Source organism: Oryctolagus cuniculus, chromosome 21, assembly GCF_964237555.1.
Source record: "Oryctolagus cuniculus chromosome 21, mOryCun1.1, whole genome shotgun sequence".
Taxonomy (NCBI): Eukaryota; Metazoa; Chordata; class Mammalia; order Lagomorpha; family Leporidae; genus Oryctolagus; species Oryctolagus cuniculus.
The window spans coordinates 24693379-24718186 of record NC_091452.1 but is presented as its reverse complement, the minus strand read 5'-3'; the positions used below and the strand labels follow the sequence as shown (position 1 = coordinate 24718186).

Genomic DNA, 24808 nt, shown 5'->3' with positions numbered 1-24808 from the left:
TGGCATCCTCTGAGAGGAGCCTTCTTTGGGAGATGAGGCCGAGTCCTTTCCCTACCTCCTGTCCCCCGCCGGGCCACTGCCTCTCGATGCCAGGTGCCTCTGGGCCCTTCTCTGCTCCCTCGTCCCTCCTCCCACAGTGGTTCACCCATTCTGCATGGGCCCGTGCGGGAAGAAGAGTTGGTGGCAGGTGTGCTTTGGGGCACTAAGGTTTCAGAAGCGGCGAGATTTCTGTAGGGGAGCAGGAGCCAGTTCTTGGGGTGTGTCTGCCTGGACACATAACCACGAGGCCTCATGTACTCAGGGAGATTTTTACTCAGGGGTTCTGGGTGCACAGTCCTGGGCCCTCACTGCCTGCCCTGCGCCACCATGGCCCAAGCTAGAAGCCACCAGGGTCCTCAGGGAACCAGGTCAGAGTCAGGAACACAAGCGCACACCTGCACTCCACACGTGCACATGCACACCCAGTACCTACACATGTACACGTTCGTGCACACCTAATGACCACACACTCGCACTCATACCCACAGCTCTGATGCACTCACACCTAAATACCCACATGGTCATGTGTACACACAGGTTCCCACATGTACCTGATCCCACACACACCTAATACCCCCAAGCTCCCTTGCACGCACGCACACACACACACACACTCTCTCACATGCATATGCATGAACCCATACTCAGTATCTGCACACACACAGCCCTGATACGCACACACACATACCCCTGATAGCTGTACACTCCAGTGTGTGCACACAGGACCCCACCCACAGTAGCTGCTCACTGGCCTGGGTCCCTCTGTCTGACTTCAGTTGGAATGTTCCATTGCACTGTCAGCCAGGGGAGGGCAGGTACTGGTGCCTGTGCCCTGGGCTTTGAGGGGTGGCCTGGGACGTGGCCGTGCTGCTCTGATGTGACGCCCACAACAGTGGGTCCTGACAGGGGTGACCTGCTGTCCCTGTGTTTGGAGCTCCTCTCACAACTGCCACCCGAGCCCCCTCCCCTCTCCCCTTCCTGTGGGAGCAAAGCTGTGTCCTCCCCAGTGTGGAAAGGCAGGTGAGGCATGAGGCGCCGGGAGCCAGCTCCCGGGTGGAAGTGGGGGTCTCTGCGCAGGGCTGCTGTGGGCCGGGGCTGAGTGGGAAGTTCTTCCTCCCCACTTGCTCGTTGAGGAAATGGAGACCCACGGAGCGCCGTGACTTCCAGGGCCTTTCCCACCTCCGGGCAGGATTGCAGCGGCCAGGTTGTCCCCCGCCACAGGGCCCCGAGGTTCTCATGTTCCGGTGGCTGGCCCTCGGGCCACACGCTGGCTTTGAAGTCCTGGTGAGAGCATGAGGTGCACCTCCACAGAGTGCCCTTGACTCCGAGCAGGGAGGGAAGGTGTGGGCACAGCCCTGCCTCGGGGCCCCTCCTGTGGTTCCTCATGCAGAGCCTGAGCCCGCGGGTCTCTCTCGGGGCTGGGAGGGTCAGGGTGCTGGGGCGTGGACCCAGGGACCCCCACGGCGGAGGCTGGAAGCACTGCTGGCTGCAGAAGTGGCTTTGACCTGGGGGGGGGCGGGCAAGAAGGCAGCAACCTCTAGAGACCCCCTTCCCTCATCGTGCAGCTCTGAGCCCGACACAGGGCTGGGGCCCACAGATGGTGATTTGGAGGGGCCATGAGAGGGGAGAGGGACTGGCCTCACTGTGGGCAAGTACAGGTTGGGGCCCCCAGTCTCCCGCAGCGGCTCTTAGTGTTGCTTCAGAAATGTAGCCCCCTCCACTGCAGGGAGGAGGAGCCAGCTCCCCCCTCCCTGCTGGGCTGTCTAGTCTGGCCAAGTCCCTGGCCTTGCAGGCCTTGAGTCCTCGGCAGGCCCCGGCTGGACAGCAGCAGGCCTGAGGGCCCCGGGCAGTGCCGAGGGGGAAAGCAGCGCTGAGGCTCTTGGGAGAGTCAGCTGTGAGACCCTGGGGTGCTGGGCCCAGCTGGTGTGTCTGTGGGCTCGGGGTCCCAGGGTCCCCTCGTCCCCTCCCATCCCTCAAGGACATGCTTGTCTCTCTCTGAATACCGGCTATGAGCAGCTGGGCTCCTCTGCTCCCAGTCCAGGCTCCGCACAGTCAGGCCCCAGGCTCACCCCCCAGGCCTGTTAGCCTGGCAGGGAGAGAGGTGTGTTCTCAGCATGTGATGCCCTGGCCCTGGGGATGGGATGGGGCTCCGTGTCCCAGCTCCAGCATCTTTGGGTGGCGGAGGCCGTGTCTGTGTGGGAGGGGGCTGGTGACGCAACTGCCCTGCCAGGCCTCGCCCTTTTCTGGGTGCAGGGAGAAAGCCTTCTGAGGTCCAGACCTTGGTTGCTTGTTGTCCTGGCTCCCAGGGTTCAGTGACTGTCGCAGCCTGGTGCCGGGGCTGCAGTCCACTCCTCTGGCTGAGTTGGGCCCGCCAGCGCATCCCCATTGGTCCTTGTGCAGGCCACGTCCGAGTTGGAGTCTCTCGTTCTGTCACAGTGTGGTCCTCGCCGGGGTCCTTAAGCAGCAGCTCGGGGGGGGGGTCCTCATTTTGTCATCTGAAGTTGGGGCAGTGCTCCTGCACCCCCACAAGGCTGTGGCTGGGATTGGAGGCGGGGCAGGATGGGCTCCCAGTCAGCCCATGTCAGCCCACCCCTCCCTGGGCCTTGATTGCTGGGCCAAAATGGCCGCAGGGGCATGTTTGCTCTCCTTCCCTGTTATCTGCGCAGGGACAGGCTTTGTCCTGGCTGGGCGTGTCCTGAAGATAGCCTGGCCAAAGTGCTTCTCGGAAGCAAAGATGGGACAGGGGAGCAGGCTGGCCAGCCCTGGGCAGGTTTTCCGAAGTCACCCAGACACCCAGACGCACAGCTGCTGAGGAGGGCTGGACCGGGCAGAGCTGGGCCTGCCTGGAGGGGTGAGGGTGCGATTCCTGGGTTCTCACCTGGGCCTCCCCTGGCTTCCTGCTCATCTCATTCTTCAGATGCTACTTTGTAACCTGAATGGAAAATGGGTCAGGTCCTGGCGAGGGAGGGGCGCGGCCGCAGACAGGCCGACGCTGTGCTGGGGCCGGCCTGGCGCGCAGGGCTCAGGTTCCCACCTTGTGCTCCTTCAGCCTGGCAGTGCCCGGTCCCCTCCCTGATGGGGCTCCTGGGACCCACAGCCCAAAGGCCACGCCTACCTGCTGCCCTCCCAGCTGGGCAAAGCAAGTGGGTGACCTGGGCAGGCTGGCTCAGTCCAGGGCGGCAGGGACAGGGCAGCTAGCCAGGCCTGGGGGACAGAGTGGGCTGGGTGAAGGGCCTTCCGCTCTGAACTGCAAGCCCCGAGCTGGTGGCCTGAGCAGGTGTGTGACCGGTGCCTGTCTGTTTGCAATAGCCCCGACCCTCTAACCTGCACCCGTGAGCTGCTGAGACCAGGGAAGCAGAGCCGCCAGCGCCCCTGGAGCAGTGACAGCGCAGAGCTCCTGTGGCGCGGGGGGAAGGGGAGGAAGGCGGAGAAACAAAGGCGAGCCAGCGAGCTGCTGCGCCGCTCTCCCCGTGCCGGCCCACGATGTGTCAGTCAGAGGCGCGGCGAGGACCAGAGCTCCGCGCAGCGAAATGGTGAGATGCTGCCCGCTGCGTCCTAACCACACCGCGCCCCGCCACGACCTCCGGAAGGTCAGAGTTCAGGTCCAGCGGCCCCGAGGTGGAGGTGGCAGCCAGGGGCCTGGGGGTCAGCCCCCGTGGCTGGAGGGGCCCAGCCAGGGGGGCCTGGGCAGGAGAGCCCGCTTCAGGTACCTGCGGTTCCAACCAGAGGAGGGCCCGGTGGGGGGAGGTGGCCCGGCTGGCTGGGGACCTGGTCCTGTGCTGGTCCTCCAGGTGGTGCCCGGGCCCCCTCCCACACCAGAGCCTGCCTGCAGCCTCGGAGAGGGGCTTCCTGCGGCTCTTCTGGGATTGGTCCCTGCTCTTCTGCAGTGAGCGGGGCGGGGAAGCAGTGCTTCGGCTGCCTGTGCCTGGCCCCTGCCACCGTCCTGCTGCTTTTAGAAACACAGTGGGGTGGGGTGGGAGAGGAGGAAGAAGAGTTGGGGTTGGTGGGTGGCGGGGCCGCAGCTGTCTGTCTGCAGAGCGTGCCTGCCTGCCTGCCTGCGCCCTCACTAACCCTCGATTCCCCGCTCCTTCTGCTCTTGCTGTTGGCCGAGATGCCTCTTTGTTCCTTGGTTTGCTCAGTACCTGGGTGACAGAGGGCACAGGGTCACAGAGATGCTGAGAGTGTTGCCATGCAGATGAGGAGCCTGAGGCCTGGGGGGTGTTTGTGGAATAGGTGGCACTGTGTTCCTCTGATGGCGACGCTGTGCCTGGCTCTGTGACAAGGGGACAGGAGGCCAGGGTTCCAGTGGGAGGATCCCTCCCAGCCTCTGTGACTCCCATGAAGCTGAGCCTGTGCCTGAGTTACTGGATCTGCGCTGGTGGGGAGAGACCCTGCCCTGGCTGAGAGGAGGGGCCTGGGTCATGCGCACGGCCCCCTCATTGCAGGGGAGGTGGCTGAAGGGCTGGGGAGGTCCCCCCATAAAGCCATGGGTGGGTTTTGGAGAAGCTACCTGCTGTGGGAAGAGTGAGCATGCAGGAGGGCAGAGCCAGAGCCAGTAGGGGGTGTGTCTGTGTGTGCACCTGCTGCTTGGGAGATCTTGGCTGCCCAAGTCCTTGATGAGACAAGAGGCCTGCAGCCAGGAAGAGATTTTTGCCAGCTCCTGTGTGCACTGCTGGGGGTTCAGGCCAGGAGCCTCAGGCTCCCTGGCACCTGTGTGAGCAGAGCTGGCCCCGGGTTCCACTCTTCTGGAACCAGGGGACACTGGGGGGTGTGAGGCAGCCTCTCCTCCCCGCCTTCCCCCATGCTGGCCCTGGAAGGCTCCGTGTGAGGTGCCCGGGAGCTGGGCTAAGCCTCCTCCGTCTGGCTGCCCCTATTGGCAGTTTTCAGCCGGCCGGCAGGCTGTAGACATGAGAACTGAGTCTGCCAGCCAGAGGCAGCCGGGCTCTGAGAACGGGGAGGTGCCCGGAGGCACGCCAAGTGTGGGCAGGAGTGGCACTGCCCAGGGTAGGTCTGGGGGTCCTCACGCAGGCTGCGGCTGCTGACCTGGGCTGTGCGCGGACGTGTGTCCTGCAGGTTGCATTTCCCCCAGCTGGCCTTGCGACGGAGGCTGGGCCAGCTGAGCTGCATGTCCAGACCTGCCCTGAAACTGCGCTCCTGGCCCCTGACCGTGCTCTACTACCTCCTGCCCTTCGGCGCCCTCAGGCCGCTCAGCCGGGTGGGATGGAGGCCTGTGAGCAGGGTAAGTGCGCGCAGGCCACTGTGGCCCCAGCGGCCGTGTGGGCTGCACAGGTGACCCGGAGCGCTTGCTGTCCCCTGCCTGCCGTCTTCGCCTGCCTCACTGCTGCCATTGGGGCTCAGGTTCTAGCAGTTCACACTGGGGAGTCAAACTCTGTGTTCAGGCAGAGAGAACTCAGCGGTGACAGGAGTCCCAGTGAATCCCTGGGTGCCCAAGGGGCAGTTCAGGAAGGCGGGAGTCTGTTTGGGAGGAAGCAGGGTGGCCCGGCTGCTGAGTTGAGTTGTCCTGGCCGTCGCTGGTCCCTCTGGGCTTGCGTCTGCTCTTGGCTTGCAGCAGTCTGACCACAAGGATGGAATTCCGGGGGTGGGGGGGAGGGATCAGGAGCGCTCCAGGGCACTGGGCGTCCTGGACAGTAGACCTGGCCAGGTTCTGGCCTGTTCCTGAGAACAGCCTGTTACACAGCAGCCCCAGGCCACTCCAGGTGACTGGGCAGCAGCAGGAGGGAGAGCACAGTTCTGGGAGCCACTGGTTCGTTATCTCAGAGGCGCTGACACCCTGGGACAAGGGGCAGCCGCGGCTGGCAAGTTCCCACTCTAGTGCAGCAGCTGAGGTTTCTGAGAGCTGCCCCTGCCTGGGTGCCTGAGCCACCTGTGAGCGCTCACCTGCCCTCCAGGGCTCCAGACTCCCGGTCCTGAGAGCCCGGCTGGAGGCACCAATGGGGAGGGATTCCTCCCGCGTCATGGGAGGAGCCGCGGGTGCAGGCAGCTGTGTGGGCGTGTCCTGAGTGCTGCCAGGCCTGGAGGGGCAGTGGGACCTGTGTGCAACTCCAGCTCTTGATGGTGCTGGCGGTTAACAAGTACTGCAGACTTGTCCTGGGCACCCTGCCCCTTTCTCGAGGGATTTGGGCAGGGACCTAGGGCAGGGCTGGCACACCCTCTCCCCTCCACCGCTGGGGCAGTTGCACTCTGACCTTTGCGTGTAGTGACTAAAGAGCCTCCGGTCCTGTGTGCGTTTGGCAAGTACAGTCTGGTTCCTAGCAAGAAACGGCCACATCACAACAGCAGCCTGGGGCACTGCGCCGCCCTGGGCGGGTTCTCTCCTGTGGTGTGGTGGGGGGGAACGCACTCTGGAGCTGGGGCAGCGTAGCCAACTCCGCCTCTTGCCCTGTGGCTGCAGGTGGCCCTGTACAAGTCCGTGCCGACGCGTTTGCTGTCCCGGGCCTGGGGCCGCCTCAACCAGGTGGAGCTGCCCCACTGGCTGCGCCGGCCGGTGTACAGCCTGTACATCTGGACCTTCGGCGTGAACATGAAGGAGGCCGCCGTGGAGGACCTGCACCACTACCGCAACCTCAGCGAGTTCTTCCGGCGCAAGCTGAAGCCGCAGGCCCGGCCCGTCTGCGGCCTGCATAGCGTGGTGAGGCCTGAACCTTGCTCGCCCATGTCTTTGGGAACCAGGCCCAGCGTGTCCTGGATGGCAGGGCTGGGTGCCCAGCAGATGACAAGGGGCCCTGCCCTCCCCTCCCCTCCAGATCAGCCCCTCGGATGGGAAGATCCTCAACTTTGGGCAGGTGAAGAATTGTGAGGTGGAGCAGGTGAAGGGGGTCACATACTCCCTGGAGTCGTTCCTGGGCCCTCGCACTGGCACGGATGACCCGCCCTTCCCCACAGGTGGGTCACTGCCCAGGCGGAGCCCGGCAGCCCTGCCGCTGAGGGGCTGAGGGTGGGGAGGGAGGGACGAACAGCTGAGGCGGCTGTGGGTGCTGCAGGTGGCAGAAGGGGCCAGGATGTCCCCTGACCAAAGCCACGGGGCCGTGCTGGGTCCACCTGTCGTCCCCACGCCACAGCCTCCTCGTGTGAGTCCTTCAAGCAACAGCTGGTCACCCGGGCGGGGAACGAGCTCTACCACTGCGTCATCTACCTGGCTCCCGGCGACTACCACTGCTTCCACTCGCCCACCGACTGGACCGTCTCCCACCGGCGCCACTTCCCAGGTGGGTGGCAGCTGCCCTTGGATGTTGGGCCCCGGCTCTAGATTGGCTTCACTGAGATCAAGAGCACTGGCTGGCTGTGAGAGAGCCTGGGGCCGCCCTGCCTCGCAGTGACATCGGGGTGGGTCTCAGGCTGTCCTGAGGCAGGGAGTAGCACGTTCCCTGCCCCACAGGCTCGCTGATGTCCGTGAACCCTGGCATGGCCCGCTGGATCAAGGAGCTCTTCTGCCACAACGAGCGCGTGGTCCTGACCGGGGACTGGAAACATGGCTTCTTCTCCCTGACGGCCGTGGGGGCCACCAACGTGGGCTCCATTCGCATCTACTTTGACCGGGTGAGCAGGGCCCAGGCTTGTGGAGCCAGGGGCTGCGGGGGTTAACCTCCCTCCCTGGCACATTGTTCCTGTTAGGAACAGAGGTCAGAGGTGAGGAGGAGGAAGGAATGGGTGGAGGTGGGGCAGCTAGAGTGGGCAAGAAGGTGCAGGTCTGAGCCCCCTGCCTGCAGGGCTGCTGTGTCAGGACGCTGAGAGCCTTCAGAGCTGGGCTCAAGCCGAGCAGGCCCGGGGGGGGTGCACTCTGCATGGCCTGGCCCTGACGCCTGGCCTCCCCCACAGAACCTGCACACAAACAGCCCGAGGTACAGCAAGGGGTCCTACAACGACTTCAGCTTCGTGACGCATGCCAACAAGGAGGGCATCCCCATGCGCAAGGGCGAGCACCTGGGCGAGTTCAACCTGGGCTCCACCATCGTGCTCATCTTCGAAGCCCCCAAGGACTTCAACTTCAAGCTGAAACCAGGACAGAAAATCCGCTTTGGGGAAGCCCTGGGCTCCCTCTAGGGCCTGCTTCTGGCCGTGGCTGCCGGGGGATCTTTTCTCAGAGGAGCACGGGGATCTTCGAGGGGAAGCCCTGGAGGCTGTGCCGTGAGGGCTGCCCTGGCGGGGCCTGATGATGTGCAGAGAGGGCCTGGATCCTCCTCAGGAGGTAGCCGGAGCACCTGTCACGCCCAGGCCTACAAAGTGTGGGCTGGGACCATCTCAGAATAACTTTGACTTTTTTTTTTAAACACTGTATAAACTCCTGGCTGAGCGTGCACTTGGTCTTGACTTTGCTCTGAGGGTGCTAAGTGCTGCTGCACCTTCCTGCTGCTGCTCCCCGCCTCTGGGCTGTCTCCTGTGGCCCTGTGCTTCTCCTTAGCCCTGCCGCCCCACGCAGTGCACAGGGTGAGGTGCCCCCTTGGCACGGACTGTGGACCTGCCTAGCAGCCCAGAGCAGGGCTGCCCGCTTCCTGTCGTCACACTCGCCTCACCCTGCTCACAGGGAAAGCGCGGTTTTTCTTCTCTGCACTTGTGGCCAAATGACCGTCTGAATGTCTGAGGGCGGCATGAGTGATGTGGACCTTTGCAGGCCCTGACAAGTGGCCTTCTAGAGTGGCTTGAGTCCTCTGCTGGAGCAAGACGGGTCACTGTACCCACCTGCAGGTATCCAGTGCGCAGGGCAGATGGGGCTCGGGTCCCGTCCCCACGGAACACGGGAGAGTTGCTGCTGTTGGTTCAGGCAGAGGAGCCCTGGTGTATGGTGGGTCAGTGCCTAGAAAACCTGTCTCGAGAAACAGGTGCGCAGGCCTGGGAGCCCAGTGCCAGGGACAAGGCCAGGCTTCCTGTTGATCCTGGGGGCACTGTGAATTTCTCCTGCAGGAGAAGTCATTGAACTTTTTCAACTGTATCAGTAGCACAGTATTTTTGTATGAAAAGTGGGAGACTTCTGAACAGTAATTCATTTAATCGCAAAAACATTTTGAAATAAAAAAGGAAAACCCATTGTGGCTTTGTGTTCTGTTCTTACAGACGGCCTGGGGCCAGCAGCCTAGCACAGAGCCTGGCGCAGGGCCTGGATGCGGGCGATGCAGGCCCCAATGGGCTGGCGCTGGGCCCGGAGCTCTTCTGCCAGCAGCTGGATTTGCACTTCCACCTGCAGGCAGGAGCGACAGAGCCAGCTGAGGGGCGGCCCGGCCCGGGGCTGGCCTGGGGCTGGCCCGGACCTTACCTCCTCGAGCTCTTTCTGCACCTTCTGCTCCTCGGCCTGGTCCTCTGGCCGGGGTTCCTCCCTGCTCAGCTCCAGCCATTTGCGCAGGCTGCTTGCTTGGCGCTGGCAGGACCTGTGGGTCGGGGACACCTTGTGTGTGCCAGGCTGGTCTCTCCACGGAGCCTCATAGGCTCCCCCTGGGCCCGGGAAGAAGCACGCCAGCTAATGGTGGTGCAGGGATATGGTGGGGCAGAGAAGGGCCTGGCAGGACCCCTGCCCTCCCTCCAGGCCCAGCAGCCAAACGTGTTCTTCCTCCAGCGAACAGTTCCTGGACAGAGAGTGAGGGAAGCCGGAAGCCCCTCCTCCCCTATGCAGAGCTGAGAACGAGGGGACCAGGCTGCTTCCCTCAAATCTCCGAGGCTGCTGAGGGCCGCTGAGCGCAGCCGGGGCCCGCAGCACTTTGCAGGCTCAGCCCAGCATCCTGGTGGGAAGCACGGCCTCTGTACAGCTCCCCACCGCCCGCGGGCAGTGGCGGGGGCCTCCTGGGCCGCACCTGAGGTTCTGCTTGGTGCTCTGGTAGTGCTGCAGCTGCTGCTGGATCCCCTCGAGCTCAGCCTCCAGGTCAGCGTGGCCTGCGGCGACAGGACAGCGTGGGACATGCTTGCTCTTCACCATTTCCCCGCGGGATGGGTGAACGGCAGGTCCCCACTGCCCTGACAAGGCCAGGCACGCACCTGCAGCTTCAGCACCAGACCCATCCCTCGTGCCCGTGAAGTCCCCCGGGAGGAGCAGATGGGGGTCAGGGACGCTGGTCAGGGCTAGCGGAGCCTGGACATTAAGCCCAGGGGTGTCCAGCTGTGCTGACACCTGGAAAGGAGGAAGGGTAGATGCTGGGCAGAGATGACAGGAGGAAGCCTGGGGAGAGGGTACCAAGTCCTCATCCCCCGTTCAGCCCTGCTGCCCACTATGTCCTGCAGGGGAGGGGCAGGCCAGGCCAGGCCAGGCCAGGAGTCCCACCCAGGCTGGCCCTGCCCTGGCCTGCAGCCCTGACACCTTCAGTCCCTCCAGGGGTGTGGTTCAGCAACACTCCAGCTACTCTGTTTGAAGGTTTACTCAACCCTCTGCATCCAGCCCACCCCGGAGCCCGCCTCACCCCTGCAGAAGCTCTCAGTGCCCAGCCCACCCCGGAGCCTTCCCCAGTTCTCTCCGGTAGACTTCCTCTCACTACCCCATGCCCGCTTCCAGCCTCGTGTCCTTGATCCCACAAGGCCAAACTCACTGCTGGAACTGGCTCCTTCCTGTCCCCAGGCCCACTCCCCCACCCCTCCCCCGCCTCCTAAATTCACCGCCCGGTGATCACAGTCGGCTCCAGGGGCGTCCCTTAGCCTACACTGAGGACCCTCCACCTAGATCTCTGGCTGGGACCTCTCCCCTAGCCAGGCCCCGTGCTCTGCCTTCTCTATGCCTCGCCCCAATCTGGCCCTCACCCGGTTCTACTTCTCTCGGTTCAAGAACTCCTTCCCCGTGTTACTCAGGCCAGATTCTCAGGGTCACCCTGGGTTCCTTCCTCCCCTCTGCTCTCCCAAGTCCATCAGGGGCAGGTCCTACCTCCTCCGGCTCCAGAGGGAATCGTCTGTGTCCACAGCGGCGGCCGAGTCCTGGCCACCTGCATCTTTTGCCTGCGTCACATGGACCACAGGGACCTAACCCCACATGTGCTGCCTGCTGCAGCCTTCAGCTGACTGCTCACTGAGGCCGGCCTGACCCTACATGATCTGCGGTCACTTCAAGGGTCTGCAGGGCCACTAGCACAGAAACTTCCCAGGGGTGGGGGCCTCAGCTGCTGTGCCCTTGGCCCTGGTGTGCCGTGGGCACCTATGCTTGCTGGCTGAGTGAGTGGCTTGCTCTTCTGGTGCCAGGGTGTTCCAGAAATGAGTACAGCCATGCTACGGCACCAAGGGCACGAGAAAGAGCAACATACGGGGACGAGACAAGCGGGTGGGAGTTGGTGACCAGGTCTTTTGGAGAACTTACCCTGGCTGGTGCTTCCACCCGGCGGGGCATGAAGGAGGAGGGAGGCAGCAGCAGCAGCTCTGGGCCTGCACTTGCCACCGGGGGCAGCTGAGGGCTGGGGGCACTCGGCAGGGCCCCAGGCAGGAAGGGCCTCGTGAGGGAAGGGCCTGCTGGTGGGGCCATGCCCAGGCCACACGCCTGCAGCTTTTCGGTCCTGGGCACAGGGAAGGCAGGAACCTGGTCAGCCTATGGAACCCTTCGCTGAGTGCAGTCTGGACTGAGGAAGCAAAGCGGATCCCCCCATCCTATAGCCCCCAAAACACACAGCCTACCGCTGCCCCCCAAGGGTGCCGCATCCTAAGGACGCGTGGCTCTGCACGGGCTCCAGCAGGAAGTGTGGGCGTCGTGGCTGCTTCCTCGCAGAGTGTGCAGCCCTGCTGGGGAGAACACAGGATCCTCAGGCAGACAGGGGCTGCAGGGGCCTTGCCATCTCTAGTCCAGTCTCCCCAGCCCTACAGGAACACTGAAGGCTGGGCTCTCAGCCAAGGTCAACAAGTAGACGGTTGGCAGGGGGTGACCCAGGCTGGGAGAGTGTGCAGGAAATCTGGCAAAATGTGCCTGAGCGTGAGGGGCTGCTGCATGCATGGATCCAACCTGTGTAGTAGCCCTGGTGGGCGTGGGTGCTCCTCCCATGTCCTGGGGGGTGGGAGGGACAGCCTCTGAGAACCTTCAGGGTCTTGCCAAGGTCAGGCAGGAAGGAGCAGAGCAGGGATGGGGGTCCAAGGCCACCCGGATCTTGCCCCAGGGCCCTGGGGTTCTCAGGCAGTGACCACAGGCTCAGCACAGGGTGACAGGTCTGGGGAGACAGTGGCAGGCCCAGGGGCAGAGGCAGGGCTGTCCAACAGCCTGTGGCTCTCCTCAACACCATGTGTCATTTCCTGGGTCAGCAATTAGGACAGGGGAGGGGAGGAAGTGCGGCAGAGGGGCTTCCTGAGCTTTGGCAGGAAAAGGAGAGTCTGGGGAATCCCAGCCCATCCTCTCCCCCAGCCTCGGGGGCTGGGACCTGCTGGAGGGGCTGGGGGCAAGGCCTGACCGCTGGCCCCTCCCTCCCTCCTCAGGGTGGACGACTCACAGCTCCAGCAGAGAGGGCTCCCCGGCAGCCAGGGCCTCAGTGCCCAGGGCGCCCTCAGGCCGAGGGGCTCGGGTGGCGTCCCCAGCAATGCGGCTGAGGAGGGGACCCTCGGATGTCACTCTCCTGCTGGACGCGCTGGGGGCTGGGGGCCGAGGCTCCCTGCCCAGCACCTTCTGTTTCCAGAGCAGGGCACAGCGGCGGACTGCACGGTGGAGACTGTGGGCAGCCTGCAACGTAGCCGCTGTCAGCTCAGGCCGTGCCCGGCTCGCTCCCCACAACAGGCGAAGGCCTGGGGCCTACCTGGACCTGCTGCTGGGCCTGCAGCTGCTGCCGGGCGGCCTTCCTGTCAGCTGCGAAGCGCAGAAGCTGTGTGGCGCCCTGCCGGAGGAGCTGCTGGTGGTAGGCCTGCACTGCCCGCTCCAGCCGCGCCTTCTTCCTCCTCCTCTCCAGCACGAAGCCCAGCCATGCCGTCCACACCTCCAAGAACGGGCCTGAGGCTTAGGAAGCCCTGCTCAGGCCTCCCGGGGGCTCTGCCCAAGATCCACGCCAACAGAGCAGGTGCCCCTTCGTCCCCCCAACCCCAGGCAGGCCGTTACCTTTGCCTGTAGTGAGAAGGCCCAGAACCACAGGGCCTGCACCGTAGCCCGCTGCTCCTGCCTCCTGGCCTCCAGCTAGGGCCAGAAAGATGGGGTTACGTCCATTTCACCTCCTCCAGGAGGCTGCCCTGACCACACAGCCCTGTTCCAACGTGGCGGCTCCTCACTCACAGCCTCTGTGGCTGGGGCTTCCCTCCCTTGCCTCGGAAGGTCCCAGCCTGTGCCTGGCTGCGGGGGGCTCACCGCACTCCTGATCCGTGGATCAAGGAATGACTGGAGGAATGCAGGCAGCAGGGCTCTGGGCAGGCAGCAGGCCGGGCAGTTTAGGGAGCTGGGAGGGGCTGGGCTCAGATCTTGGCTGCAGCCCAGGAGAGCAAGCGGGACCTGCGGGCTGAAGGGGTTTGCTGTGCACAACTGAATGCGAATGAGCTCTCCTGGCTTTTTATCAAGGCCTTGGCAAAGACTTCAAGTGCATTTCCTATTAATTTTGCGGAATTACACCAGTGTGTTTTACATAGGATGCTGCAGAACGAGAAAGCAGGCCTTGAAACAAGTGGCCTACAGGTCAGGTGGAAGGAAGCGGCTGGAGGGGGCCGAGGGTCAAGGGTGACAGTACCAATACTGAATAGAGGTGTGGGCAGCCCACGCCCTACAAGCCGGCGGGAGGAGGAAGTGGGGAAGGTGTACCGCAGGGGCTCTCACCTGCCGTCTCCACTGCTGGAAGCAGGCCCGGCTGAGCCTCTGTGCCCGGAACTGGGTGGCCTGCCTCTGCAGCAGCTGGGGAGAGCAGGCACCCAGGGAGTCAGGTCCCCAACCCAGCAACCAGGGCAAACGTGCAGCCCAGGCCTCTGGGGCAACCACTGAGTGGGCCCAAGCACAAATAAATGTCCACCTGTGGTCAGGAGGCCTGGACGGTGCCAAGGCCTCAGACACAGACCAGAGGTGACTGCACGGCTGTTCATCCCCCAGCTCTGACCAGCCAGGGGTCAGTGTGACCCAGGTTCTCTGCTGAGCCATCTTCCCTTGGGGGCCATGATTCTGAGGCTGGCCACCCCCACCCCCCACCCCCACTCAATGCTCAGGGTGTCTCCTGTAGGACCCAGAACCACCCAGCCACACAAAGCAAGAAGAGGCCCCTCATGAGGCTGTCCCTGGCCTAAACACCCCCCTCCCCGCCCTGTGACAAAGGGGAACCTGGAGCGCCGCCAGCCGCCTCACCTGTTTCCTGGCACAGCCCAGGTGGTGCCTCTTCCACCGGGCCATGCCGTCCTGCAGCAGCTGCCGGCGGCGGTGCTGGGCCGCCCTCTGCAGCTGGGCCCTCTGCTGGGCTGCTCTCCGGCTGCAGTCCCGCCAGCGCAGCAACCAGGTCCGCAGACAGCCTAGGGCAGACCCACACCACGGCAGGCTCTCGTGGGATCTCCACTGGTGACGACTAGCCGGGAAGGTTCAGGGTGGAGCACGTGTGGGGATAGAGCCGGGGTGTCCGGGCCCCTGGGTGGAACCATCTCATGTGGACAGTGGACACTCTCTAAGGTGACCAAGCACCCTCGGGGCTGGGACCAGAGGAGCTGTTCACGCTGTGCCCCCAGGGACCCTCTCCCAGTCCCGCACAAGGAGCTGCCTGGCCCCTGCCTGAGGGAGGAGGAAGAGAAGTGGGGGGGCGGGGAAGGAAGAGGAAAAGCAAAAGAAGGAAGCGGCTCATTCTAACAGGAGGGCAGCCCAGGCCCTCAGACAAGTCCAACCAGCCTGAGTGACAGCCCCAGGGGACGGGCAGTGAGGGGAAGTGCGCTCGGCTGGGCTGCGGGCTGTGTCCCCACTCCCAGAGCTCTGCACTTTGCTTCCCGTCTCCAGATGAGAGCAGGGTTGATCCTGGGGCACAGATGCCAATACGGGGAGCTCGGTCGGGATGGACAGGGAAGGCAGCGATGGCCCCCTGGAAGCCAACTGCGGTACTAGGTGCTGATACTGTGGGTACAGCTCCGTCCCGTCTGCATGTCTCCTTCTCAATCATTTCACTGGGTCCTCCTGACAACCCGGGGTGGGGGTCCAGGGGAGGCCCTTGCCTGAGGTCACGCCCCGGCTGGCTGAGCCTGCCCTTCCTGGGCACTCTGCGTCATGTGTCTTCTGACATCTTCCCCGGCACCCAGCCCCACCCTGCACTGTCAAGCCCGGCACCCAGCCCCACCCTGCACTGTCAAGATGTGCCCGAGACTCAGGTCTGAATAAAAGCCAGGAAACATCCACAGGTATTGGCCATGGACTTGCTACGTGCAACGTCTTGTTGTCCAGCATCCCAAGTCCCTCATACTGTACACAGTGGACACGGCAACCGCAGGGCCTGCCTTCAAGGGCAAGTGCTTCAGAGAAGCAGCTTCAGGCCACACCTTGAACGTGATGCTCCCAGCATGGCCGGGGTGGGCATCTGAGGGAAAGGCAGCCGGCCCAGCCTGGCGTACGTGACGCAGGTGCAGAAGCTCCACCAGAACAAAGGCCAAGGAAGAGGCGAACACAGCCCCCTGGGGAGCCAGAGTACAGCACTGGCTTCTGAGCTGTGGGCACAGGGGGTTCATGGAGGAGGAGGTGCTGTGTGTCTGACCCTGGGGCCCTGTGCACAGGCTGTCAGGGTCCTGCGAGCATTCACACACAGCACAGCCAGCACCAAACCAAGGGGTAGGCGTTTCTGTCCTGGAGCAAATCTGTGAAGCCAGTGTAACACCATGACTGGCTCTCTCTGTGGTCCAAGGTAAACCACAGCAAACTGCTTTCACAACATTCAGATTTTCATTTATTCTAACCATGAGCACCCCCTTCAGAGTGTCGCCTCCCCCCACTGCAGGGCACCCAGGCTGTGTGTCTCTCGCGGGTCTGTGTATCTCGTGAGATACACGCATCTGTGCAGTTCTGGTCCCTGAACACATGAGGACCCGGCTGGCAGGGAGGCAGGGCCCTGACAAGCAGCAGGCTCTGGTAGGACTGCCTCGTCAGGAGCCCTCCCCCACCACCGAGGACCCCCCCCACCTTGCAGACTCATCTCTTCCTGTCTCTGAATCTCAAGCCTTGGCCTTTCACGTTATCATAAACTGGATGGCAACCAGAGGACAGAACTCCACGCTGTGTCCACCCCCGCCCCCCTTCATGTCTTTCCTGGGACCTTGTTTGGAAACGGGGTCAGTGCAGATGTAATTAGTTAAGGTGATGTCGTATGGGAGTAGGGCGGGCCCTCAGTGAGACCCATGTCCCTGAAAGGAACGACCCAGGGACAGGGAAGGACCACATGGAGACAGAGGCGGGTATGATACGTCCACAAGCCAGGGACTGATCGGGCTGCCACAGCCACCAGAAAGAAAGCGGAAGAGGGGCGGGATCCCTGCCCCTGCCCCCCGAGACTTCAGAGGGAGGCTGGCACTGCTGACACTGACCTCACACTTCCTAGTCTACGGCACTCTGATACACAGTGCCAGAGGACCAGTGCACGTGATGAGACAGTGGCGGGGCAGCAGAGACCCCAGGACAGTCACCCTGCTCTTCCGGGCCCCCACTTACCTCTCTCCAGCACCTTCCGGGCCTCCTCGACAGCATAGGCCTCCTGCTGTCGGTAGTAAATCCGCACAGAGGCCACCTCCCGCCACTGGATCAGGACCTACAGGCAGGCGAGGAACTGAGGGGTCATCGGAACGTGTCCTGACTTCTGGGGACCCCCAGGCCCGCGACCGCAGCTCCTGAGGGGAGGAGCGGCTGAGGTGCCTGAGATCCACACAGCCACAGGACACAGCCCCAGGCCCCCCACAGCTAGCCCAGCACCGCAGGCGCTGAGACTTGTGGCAGAAGGGAATGAAGAAGTCATTACATGGGTATAATTCTGTTATTTAGCAAACAGAACATGCACGTATCTGCCCTGTTCCTATGAGAGAGTAAAATCACAGTAGCAAAACACTTAAAAAAAAATAAGTTGGCAGCCAGGGAGGCCTGTGGCCACTCCATACAGCCCTGAACTCCTTTCCCACCTACACGGCCTCCCCCTCTCTACGCCCTGAGGCTAAGCCAAGATTCCTGCTCTCCTTCCTCCTTACCAGGGCGGGGGTGCACAGCCTGGCCTCCAAGTCTGTCTGAAAACAGATGGGGCCTTGACCAGATGCAACTGTTCCCTCCCCCTTGGCTGCAGCTGTCAGGACCAGCGCCTGCCTTGCAGCCAGGGCTCCCACACACGTCTCCTAACGAGGCTGACTGGGGGAAGGGTCTGGCCTGGTGGTGAAGCCACAGACGCCCTCTCCCCATGTGACAGCACCTGGGTTCCAGTCCTGCCCTGCGCTCGCTGGCAGCTTCCTGCTAACGTGCACCCTGGGAAGCAGCAGTTGTTGGATTCCGGCCACCACACGGGAGACCTGAGTGCCTGGCTTCTGCCTGGCCCAGTCCTTGCCACTGTGGACATTGAGGGAGCGAGCCAGCGGATGGGAGCTCTGTCTCTGCTAGCTAAAAAGAGAGGTGAAGAAATACACGGGCAGGGGTTTGGCGCAGTAGTTAACATCCCGCCTGAGAACGCCTGGGTTCAAGTCCTGGCTCTGTTGCCAACTCCAGCTTATTACTAATTGCACCCTGGAGGCACTTGGGTCCTTGCCACCCAAATGGAGTTCCTAGCTCCCGGCTTTGACCAGGCCCAGAATTGGCTGTTGTGGGCATTTGGGGAGTAAACCAGCAGATGAACGATCTCTGTGTCTCTCTCTCTGCCTTTCAAATAAAACGAAAATAAATAAAATGTTTTAAATTTTCTAAATGCTCGGGCTCAGGGACTACTCTGTGCTCTGTCATTTGTTTCTGTCTGAAGGCGCTCTTTGTGGTCCATCATTTTCCTCCCACGGCCACCTCCTGCCAGCCCTCCCCACCCCCTGGGCACCAGTGCTACCACATGGCATCTCCTTGCTTCTACTCCAGTGGAACAAGGTGGTGATCTGGGGTCTCCTCCCACTGAAGATGACCAAGCACCTACCCCCTGGACACTGCGTGCTACCCAGAAAGCCTCTGTGGCCCAGAGCCTGTCCCAGCATCGTCTTTTGATGGAGGAGGAGGAGGGAAAGGAGACTAGAGCTCAGCGGTTCACAGTTTGTCCCCATGTGCAGAAAGTACTGGCTCAAGTAAGAAGCAGTTTATTGACTGTGTGCCGTGTTCTTGTTTCAGCAGATATGGATTTGTAATTCAGTAAAAACATGACATCCTTTTTTAAAAAGCAGTGATACTTAAAAAAAAAACTTTAATTTTACTTGTGAGAGACACAGAGAGAGAGACAGAGAGAGAGAGAGAACACTCCCATCTGAAGGTTCAACCCCTCCCCTCCAAAATGTTCACAGTCCCTGGGGCTAAGCCAGATCAAAAGCCGGGTGACAGGAACACAGTCCACGTCTCCCACGTGGGTGGCAGGGACCCAAGCACTTAGGCCACCATCACTGGCTTCCAGGGTGCATTAGCAGGAAGCTACAATCATGAGATGAGTCAAAACTTGAACTCATGGGGCCGGCGCTGCAGCACAGTAGGTTAAGCCTCTACCTGCAGTGCTGGCATCCTACATGGGTATAGGTTCAAGTCTCGGCTGCTCCACTTTCAATCCAGCTCCCTGCTGTGGCCTGGGAAAGCACTGGAAGATGGCCCAAGTGCTTGGGCCTCTGCACCTGCAAAGAAGGCCCAGAGGAAGCTCCTGGCTCCTGATCAGCCCAGCTCTGGCTATAGCAGCCATTTGGGGAGTGAACCAGTGGATTGAAGATCTCTCTGTCTCTCCTCTCTCCATCTCTAACTCTGCCTCTCAAATAAATAAATATTTAAAAAAAGAAAAAAAAGAAGTCTGGACCCCATGCCTCCAATACAGGACACAGGCATCTCAATGCCTGCCCCTGAACGAATTCTTATCAGAACCAGTACTTTCTACACATGTGGAATTCCTCATGCTTTGGGCCCCTTGTTCTGTCTGAATGTCTGGCACCACCCCCAACTCTTGCCAGGAAATAGTCGCCATACCCCCAGGGTGAGCAGCTTTGCCCTTAACCTCACCTTGGAACAGAGGGTCCTTCTGTAGTGAGCAGATGCTTGGGAAGTTTTCCTGGCTTCATCCACACAGGCCACGGTGTTCTGTCTCCAGTGGCGTAACACCCACCTGCAGGTGCACAGGCCTCAGCAGGGAGAAACAGGGGGACCCTCAGGAGTCATTCCTCCTCCCCGTTCTCCTGGGCTGGGGCTCTCTGCCTCGGGGGACCGGTCACACTGACACCAGGCTCACAGTGTGGCCACCCATGGTGCATTTGGAGAGCACCTGCTCAGTGCTGGGCACTGCTCCCTGTCCTCAGGAATTTCTGTGGGGCCAGAACCAGATGATGTCATCATAGGTGACTCACACTGCGATGATGAGAGAAGTTCGGGGGCCAGGGAAGCTGGAGGAAGGGCGTGTGTGCGTGCGTGCGTGCATGTGTGCGAGCCAGAGCGAGCTCAGGGAGCCCCTCTCCTCCTGCTGTCTGAAGTGCTGGACAGCTGCTTGGAGGGGCCCAAAGGAAGTATGGATGTGTTTAAAGCTAAGAGGCCCACCGCCTTCAGGCTGCCTGGAACAGCACGTGCTGAACCAACATGAAAGAAGGAAAACAAAGAGAGGCAGGAGCAAGGCCCACTGTGAAGGAGCACGTCCAGAGCTTAGAACTGGAGGATGGGCTTTGGGGAAGCTGCACGAGGCTGCCTGAGTGCCCTCCCCAGGGAGACGCAGGTGGCCCGTGATCTCTGCGGGGTGGAGCAGGCCAGGCAAGCAGCCTCGCAGGCTTTAGGGGAGCTGCTTTCTAAAGCCTCACTCTGCAGCCAGCAGACCAGGGCTTGCTGTGGCCAGGCCCGTTCATTCCTCAGCCTGAGCCCTGGGCAGGCTCGGGAGACTCACCGCAGCAGCTGCCTGTGGTGCCGCCTCTCCCTGGCTGTCACCTCCTGCAGGATGCTCCGCACCTGGTCCTGGTAAGTCTGTGGCGGACAAGGAGGGCTGGGGGCCGCCTCTGGGCCCAGCCTGCTCCTTGCTCCAGCCTTCTCCTTGCCTCAGTGGTATGGTTACAATAGGAAACGCCATGCCCAGAGCATGTACAGAGGGTGCAGAAACTAAACCCTCAGTCAAGGCCCACAGGCCCACCCAGACATCGGGAAGGAGACTGCCCAGTGAGGCCGCCATGGGCCCTGAGCCCTGAGCTGCTCCCCACCCAGCGTCTGCTTTCACTGCGCTCTACAAGGATGGAAGGAGCCTGTCCTCTGACACCCACCACCAGGGGCACCTGTCTGTGGCTCGGGGAAGTACTGTCGGGGCACCTGTCTGTGGCTCGGGGAAGCACTGTGTCTCGCTGAGGAAGGAGAAGAGAAACTGTCTTCAGAAACCTCCCCGGCCCCCCGGCAAGCAGGAGGAGAAGTGGCTCCTACCAGCCACTTCCGCAGCGCCCGGTGCAGCACGGCACGCTGGTGATGCAGCTCTGCTCGCAGCAGCTTCCAGCGCTCGGCTCCCCGCAGGGCCAGGCTCTGCAGGCAGAGGGATGAGGTGGGTGGGCCCAGCCTTGCCTCACTGCACACCCTGTGTGTGAGTGCCGAGAAGATACTGAACCTCTCTGTGCCTCAGTCCCTTGCTACGAATGAGGGTCTTGTGAGCAGGGCCCGACTCAAAGTGGAGGCTCAGTGTTTGCTTAGACACTTTGTACCCTCCGTAGGGCCCTGCAAATGCTGAGACCAGGACTCTGATCCCATGAGTTCAGATAAGCATAGCCTACTGCCAGGAACTTGGAGCCAATCATCTTCCCAAAGCAAGTTCGCACTTCTCCCCCTCGGCTCAGAGGCGGCGGCTGCTGAGGGGCTGTGGTGGAGCCCATCTATGTGCCACGTCACACCGTCACACCGTCACACCGACACACAGCTCCACCTGTCCAAGTCACACCCAGACGGCACCAGCGCCACGCCTTACCTCCTGCCACCTGCTCCAGGCCCAGTGCAGGAGCCGCGCCGAGTGCATCTCCACAGCCTGGGCCCTGCCTGTCCTCCTGTGGGCGACACGCAGAGCTCAGCTGCCAGCCTCGATGCAGCCCCCGGCCCCCACCCAGGGGTCAAGTTTCGGGGGCTCTCTCTCAGGGTGCTAAGTACCACCAAAGCCTGCTAAGCTGCAGAAGCTGAAGCCGCTCACCAAGGTGGAGGTTAAATGTGTGCTGATGGGGTGAGTGGCTCAAAGCACAGGGTGGCTATGGAGAGCTCCTGCTCTTCTAGCTACATGGTGTGGTAAAAACTGCCATCACTGCCCACTTCCCCAGGATGGTCCGCTATTCGAACATGGGCCACCAGTCTAATCTGTGGCCACAGTCACTACGAATGGGCCCCAACCAATAAGCAGGATGAGGCCAGTGGCCTCATGAGGCAGCCCAAGGTCCTGCCACCACAGCCCTGCTTTGCTTAGACTGTTTCTGGATGAATTTAGAGAACTTAAAACCAGAGTCTAGGCTGACACAACCCTCGGGTCGGGCATGTGGCATGGCCAGCATGACGGCAGCAAGCTGGGTGGGAGGGGCTCCTGAGGCAGTGCGGACCACTCACTCTGTTCGCAGGACCCAGGCACGGCCCCTCCAGATGCAGAATGCTCTCCTGAGCCTCTCGTGGCCGTGGTGGGCACAGGCCACTGCTTGCCACTCCCGCTCCCGGTGATGGGCTGCTGCCTGCTGGCGCCACATGGACCAGGACCTACGCAGAAGCTGCTGTTCCGCATAAAGGATGGCCTGTGGCAGGATGGGGAGAAACATAGCACGCTGAGCACAGGGGTTACAGGAGCCGGGCAAGAATCTGCAGGACACCGATCATGGCCACAGCCAAAGAAATGGGTGCCTGGGAAATCCATGAACTCCAGCGACAAAGGACACAGATGCCCCAGACCCTGCCCTTGCTTTATGAATCACAGGCAGAAGACCTAGAGTGGGGGTCTGGATTCCGGTGACTTCCGGGGGGAAGGAGGCCCCTCATGTGCCTCCTCAGATGCAGCCTCTTACCATTCTCTCTGCCAGGCGGTTTTCTCGCTGTTCAAACATCTTCTGCCACCAGAGAGAAAACACTCTCTTCTCCAATGTCTCCCTGAAAAACACACATGAGATGAGTGACAGTGGAACAATATAGCCAGGAGCCAGGAGCTTCATCCAGGTCTCCACGTGGGTGCAGGGGCCCAAGCACCTGGGCCATCCTCCACTGCTTTCCCATGCTCATCAGCAGGGAGCTGGATTGGAAGTAGAGCAGCCGGGACTCAGACTGGCACCCACATGGGATGCCACCACCACAAGCAGCAGTCTAACCTGCTACGCCACAGTGCCGCTGCTTCTCTTAAACTAGCATCTCAGGGCTGGCGCTGTGGCGTTGTGGGCTGGGCCTCTGCCTGCAGGTGCTCCTCTTCTGATCCAGCTTTCTGCTAAGGTATGGGAAAGCAGAAGATGGCCCAAGTGCTTGGGCCTGCACCTCTGAGGGAGACCCAGGGGAGGCTCCTGACCCCTGGCTTTGGATCAGCCCGGCTCCAAATGATGCAGCCATTTGGGGAGCGAACCAGCAGATGAAGACCTCTCTCTCTGCTCTCCCTCTCTGTAATTCTGCCTCTCAAAATAAATAAATAAAAATCTTTAAAAAATAAACAAAAAAACCCCCAGCATGTCAGGGTCCTCCAAATCCAAGATCCATGTAACTTCTCTCAATGCATGCCCCCCATCTCTCTAAGAGTACGCTGTGTCTGGGTAATCCCCAAAACGGTCACTCTAAGCCTTCCATGCACCTGTTCAAACATGTGTCCACCACTTACCTACAAGCCCAGTCCAATCCCCTCATCTCATGACTCCGCCTATCCATCCTCATCCCCTGGCTCACAGGAAGCCCCCCTGATACTTCTGCACTCCCCAGCTCTCCCTCCAAGTTCCAGAGACCTTATCAAGGCTGACACAACTGTGCACACAAGGATCTGCCCCCTGAAATTGTTTGTCCACTGTCTCTCGTGCATCAACCTAACCACAAGAATTTAAAGCTCCAACAAAACCATCAAGAAGATGTCTGCTTTGGCCACGCAGAAAGCGGTGGACTTTGGCACTGGAGCTGGGGATCTGACCCACGGCTCTGCCACTCACTGTGTCACCACAGGCAGGTCCTTTATCACTTGGAGGCTGTTCTCTCGGTTTGTAAGGAAGGAAATTATTAACGAAGACGATGGTGTCATAGGCAGAATGAGTTTACATAAGCATGCTTCAAAAAGTTTGTGGAAAAAGGGTGTTTATTTTGTGGAAAAAATTGAAACCCATGTGTACTTTTTTCGCAGTATGCATTTCCACCAACTTTTTGAACACTCCATGTTTGCTGTCTTCCTTCCATGACCTTGCCCACCTCACTGGCAGACACACAGTCAGCAATCGGTCACTTCTTCACTGCATGCCACCAGCATGCAGCAAGGACCTGCCCGGAGCACGTCTGCCCTGCAGGAGCCAGAGATGTTCCTTGACTTTCTAATTCTGATGACTATAACTGCAAGACTTCAAGAAGCCAAGTCTAGCAAAACAGGAACTGAGTGTTGCAGGAAACTCACGCTCGGGAGTGCCTGCCACCTAGCTGATCCCGAAAGTTAACGGGCAGCGCTCATGACTCTCTCTACAGCCAGAGATGAGGACACAGGCTATTTGGAAAGCACTTGCCGTCAAAGATGGACTTCAGCTTTTCCCAGGAGAAACCCTGGCTGACTCCTCCTGCTCAATGAGTCCAGTGAGCTCACATGAGAGAAAAACCAGAAGACTCAGCCTGGGCACTGGGCGGCTGAGAAGCAACACAAGTGGGCAGGGTGGTGGGCAGAGCTGGACTCAGGCACCTGCCCCAAGGCAGGCAGGTGTCACACCGCATACCTGTGAAAACGCACTGCTGTCGAGTGGAGGACACTTTCCTGCTGGCGCCACCGCCACAGTCTGTGCCACGCGTGGAAGGCAGCGGGCAGGGCTCTGTGCTGGAAATGGTCGTCTGCTCTGGCTCGCAACAGCTGCAGGGAAACAACGAATGGCCTCTGTGCTTCACATCTTTTTTTAAAAAAAGACAATGAGCTTTCAAAGTCAGCCTTCTGGAGGGTTGCTTCCCAAACAGTAGCATTTGTTTATTTGAAGGGCAGAGTTACAGAGAAAAAGGGGGAGAGAGATCTTGCAACTGCTGGTTCACTCCCCAAATGGCCACAACAACCAGAGCTGGCCGATCTGAAGCCAGAAGCTTCTTCTGGGTCTCCTACATGGGTGCAGGCGCACAAGCACCTGGACCATCTTATGCTGCTTTCCAAGGCGCCTTAGCAGAGGGCTGGATTGGAAGTGAAACAGCTGGGTCTCGAACCAGTGCTCAGATGGGATACTGATGTTGCAAGTGGCGCTTAACCGATTGTGCCACATTGCCGGCCCCCTGACCCTTGACTTTCTAACAGTGTCGGAAAAGGAGGGTTCCTCCTGAATACATACAACCTTTCAATCCTAAACTCAGTCTTTTTCGAAAGGGCCTCCCTATATTCTGTACCACCTGCAGTAAATGAACTTAAGGGAGCAAGTGGCAATGTCCTCTCAGCAACACAACCCAAAGGGATGTCAGAGAATGAAGGGACTTGAGGCATTTTCCAGATGTGGAAGGCAAGGGCAGCACGAAAGCCATGCCCTGGGTTGGCTCTATCCACACTCCTAAAACTGAGACAATCTCTGGGTAAAGCTCCAGCATGATCAACGGCAGTTGGTTCATCCACTTGCACATTTACTCGTCCAGATA

The 24808-nt window shown here is 60.9% G+C and overlaps 2 protein-coding genes across 23 annotated transcripts in view; one reads left to right on the top strand and one right to left on the bottom strand.

Moving 5' to 3' along the window:
* The window catches only part of PISD (phosphatidylserine decarboxylase), a 42192-nt gene extending 33111 nt beyond the window's left edge, over positions 1-9081 (top strand). For 4 of the 10 annotated variants that reach the window (XM_070065844.1, XM_070065845.1, XM_017349589.3 and 1 more), the window contains 7 exons: positions 3349-3572; positions 5113-5278; positions 6452-6688; positions 6804-6942; positions 7119-7265; positions 7436-7596; positions 7876-9081. In XM_070065844.1, coding sequence (XP_069921945.1) covers positions 3523-3572; positions 5113-5278; positions 6452-6688; positions 6804-6942; positions 7119-7265; positions 7436-7596; positions 7876-8100 — 1125 coding nt within the window. In that variant the 5' untranslated portion in view covers positions 3349-3522 and the 3' untranslated portion in view covers positions 8101-9081. Of the gene's footprint in view, positions 1-1110; positions 1324-3348; positions 3573-5112; positions 5279-6451; positions 6689-6803; positions 6943-7118; positions 7266-7435; positions 7597-7875 lie in introns of those variants that run through there. The other 6 variants (XM_017349588.3, XM_017349587.3, XM_051826551.2 and 3 more) reach the window with 3 other exon arrangements.
* The window catches only part of SFI1 (SFI1 centrin binding protein), an 84835-nt gene continuing 68313 nt past the window's right edge, over positions 8287-24808 (bottom strand). For 9 of the 13 annotated variants that reach the window (XM_070065842.1, XM_070065841.1, XM_051826540.2 and 6 more), the window contains 18 exons: positions 23920-24050; positions 22048-22129; positions 21602-21780; positions 20982-21057; positions 20450-20545; positions 19929-20005; positions 19064-19166; positions 16571-16667; positions 14246-14406; positions 13730-13804; positions 13028-13102; positions 12732-12908; positions 12432-12658; positions 11632-11736; positions 11321-11513; positions 10021-10153; positions 9840-9918; positions 8287-9419 (listed from right to left, as the gene is read on the bottom strand). In XM_070065842.1, coding sequence (XP_069921943.1) covers positions 9128-9419; positions 9840-9918; positions 10021-10153; positions 11321-11513; positions 11632-11736; positions 12432-12658; positions 12732-12908; positions 13028-13102; positions 13730-13804; positions 14246-14406; positions 16571-16667; positions 19064-19166; positions 19929-20005; positions 20450-20545; positions 20982-21057; positions 21602-21780; positions 22048-22129; positions 23920-24050 — 2358 coding nt within the window. In that variant the 3' untranslated portion in view covers positions 8287-9127. The remainder of the gene's footprint in view (positions 9420-9839; positions 9919-10020; positions 10154-11320; positions 11514-11631; positions 11737-12431; positions 12659-12731; positions 12909-13027; positions 13103-13729; positions 13805-14245; positions 14407-16570; positions 16668-19063; positions 19167-19928; positions 20006-20449; positions 20546-20981; positions 21058-21601; positions 21781-22047; positions 22130-23919; positions 24051-24808) is intronic. The other 4 variants (XM_008272154.4, XM_070065840.1, XR_011385157.1 and 1 more) reach the window with 4 other exon arrangements.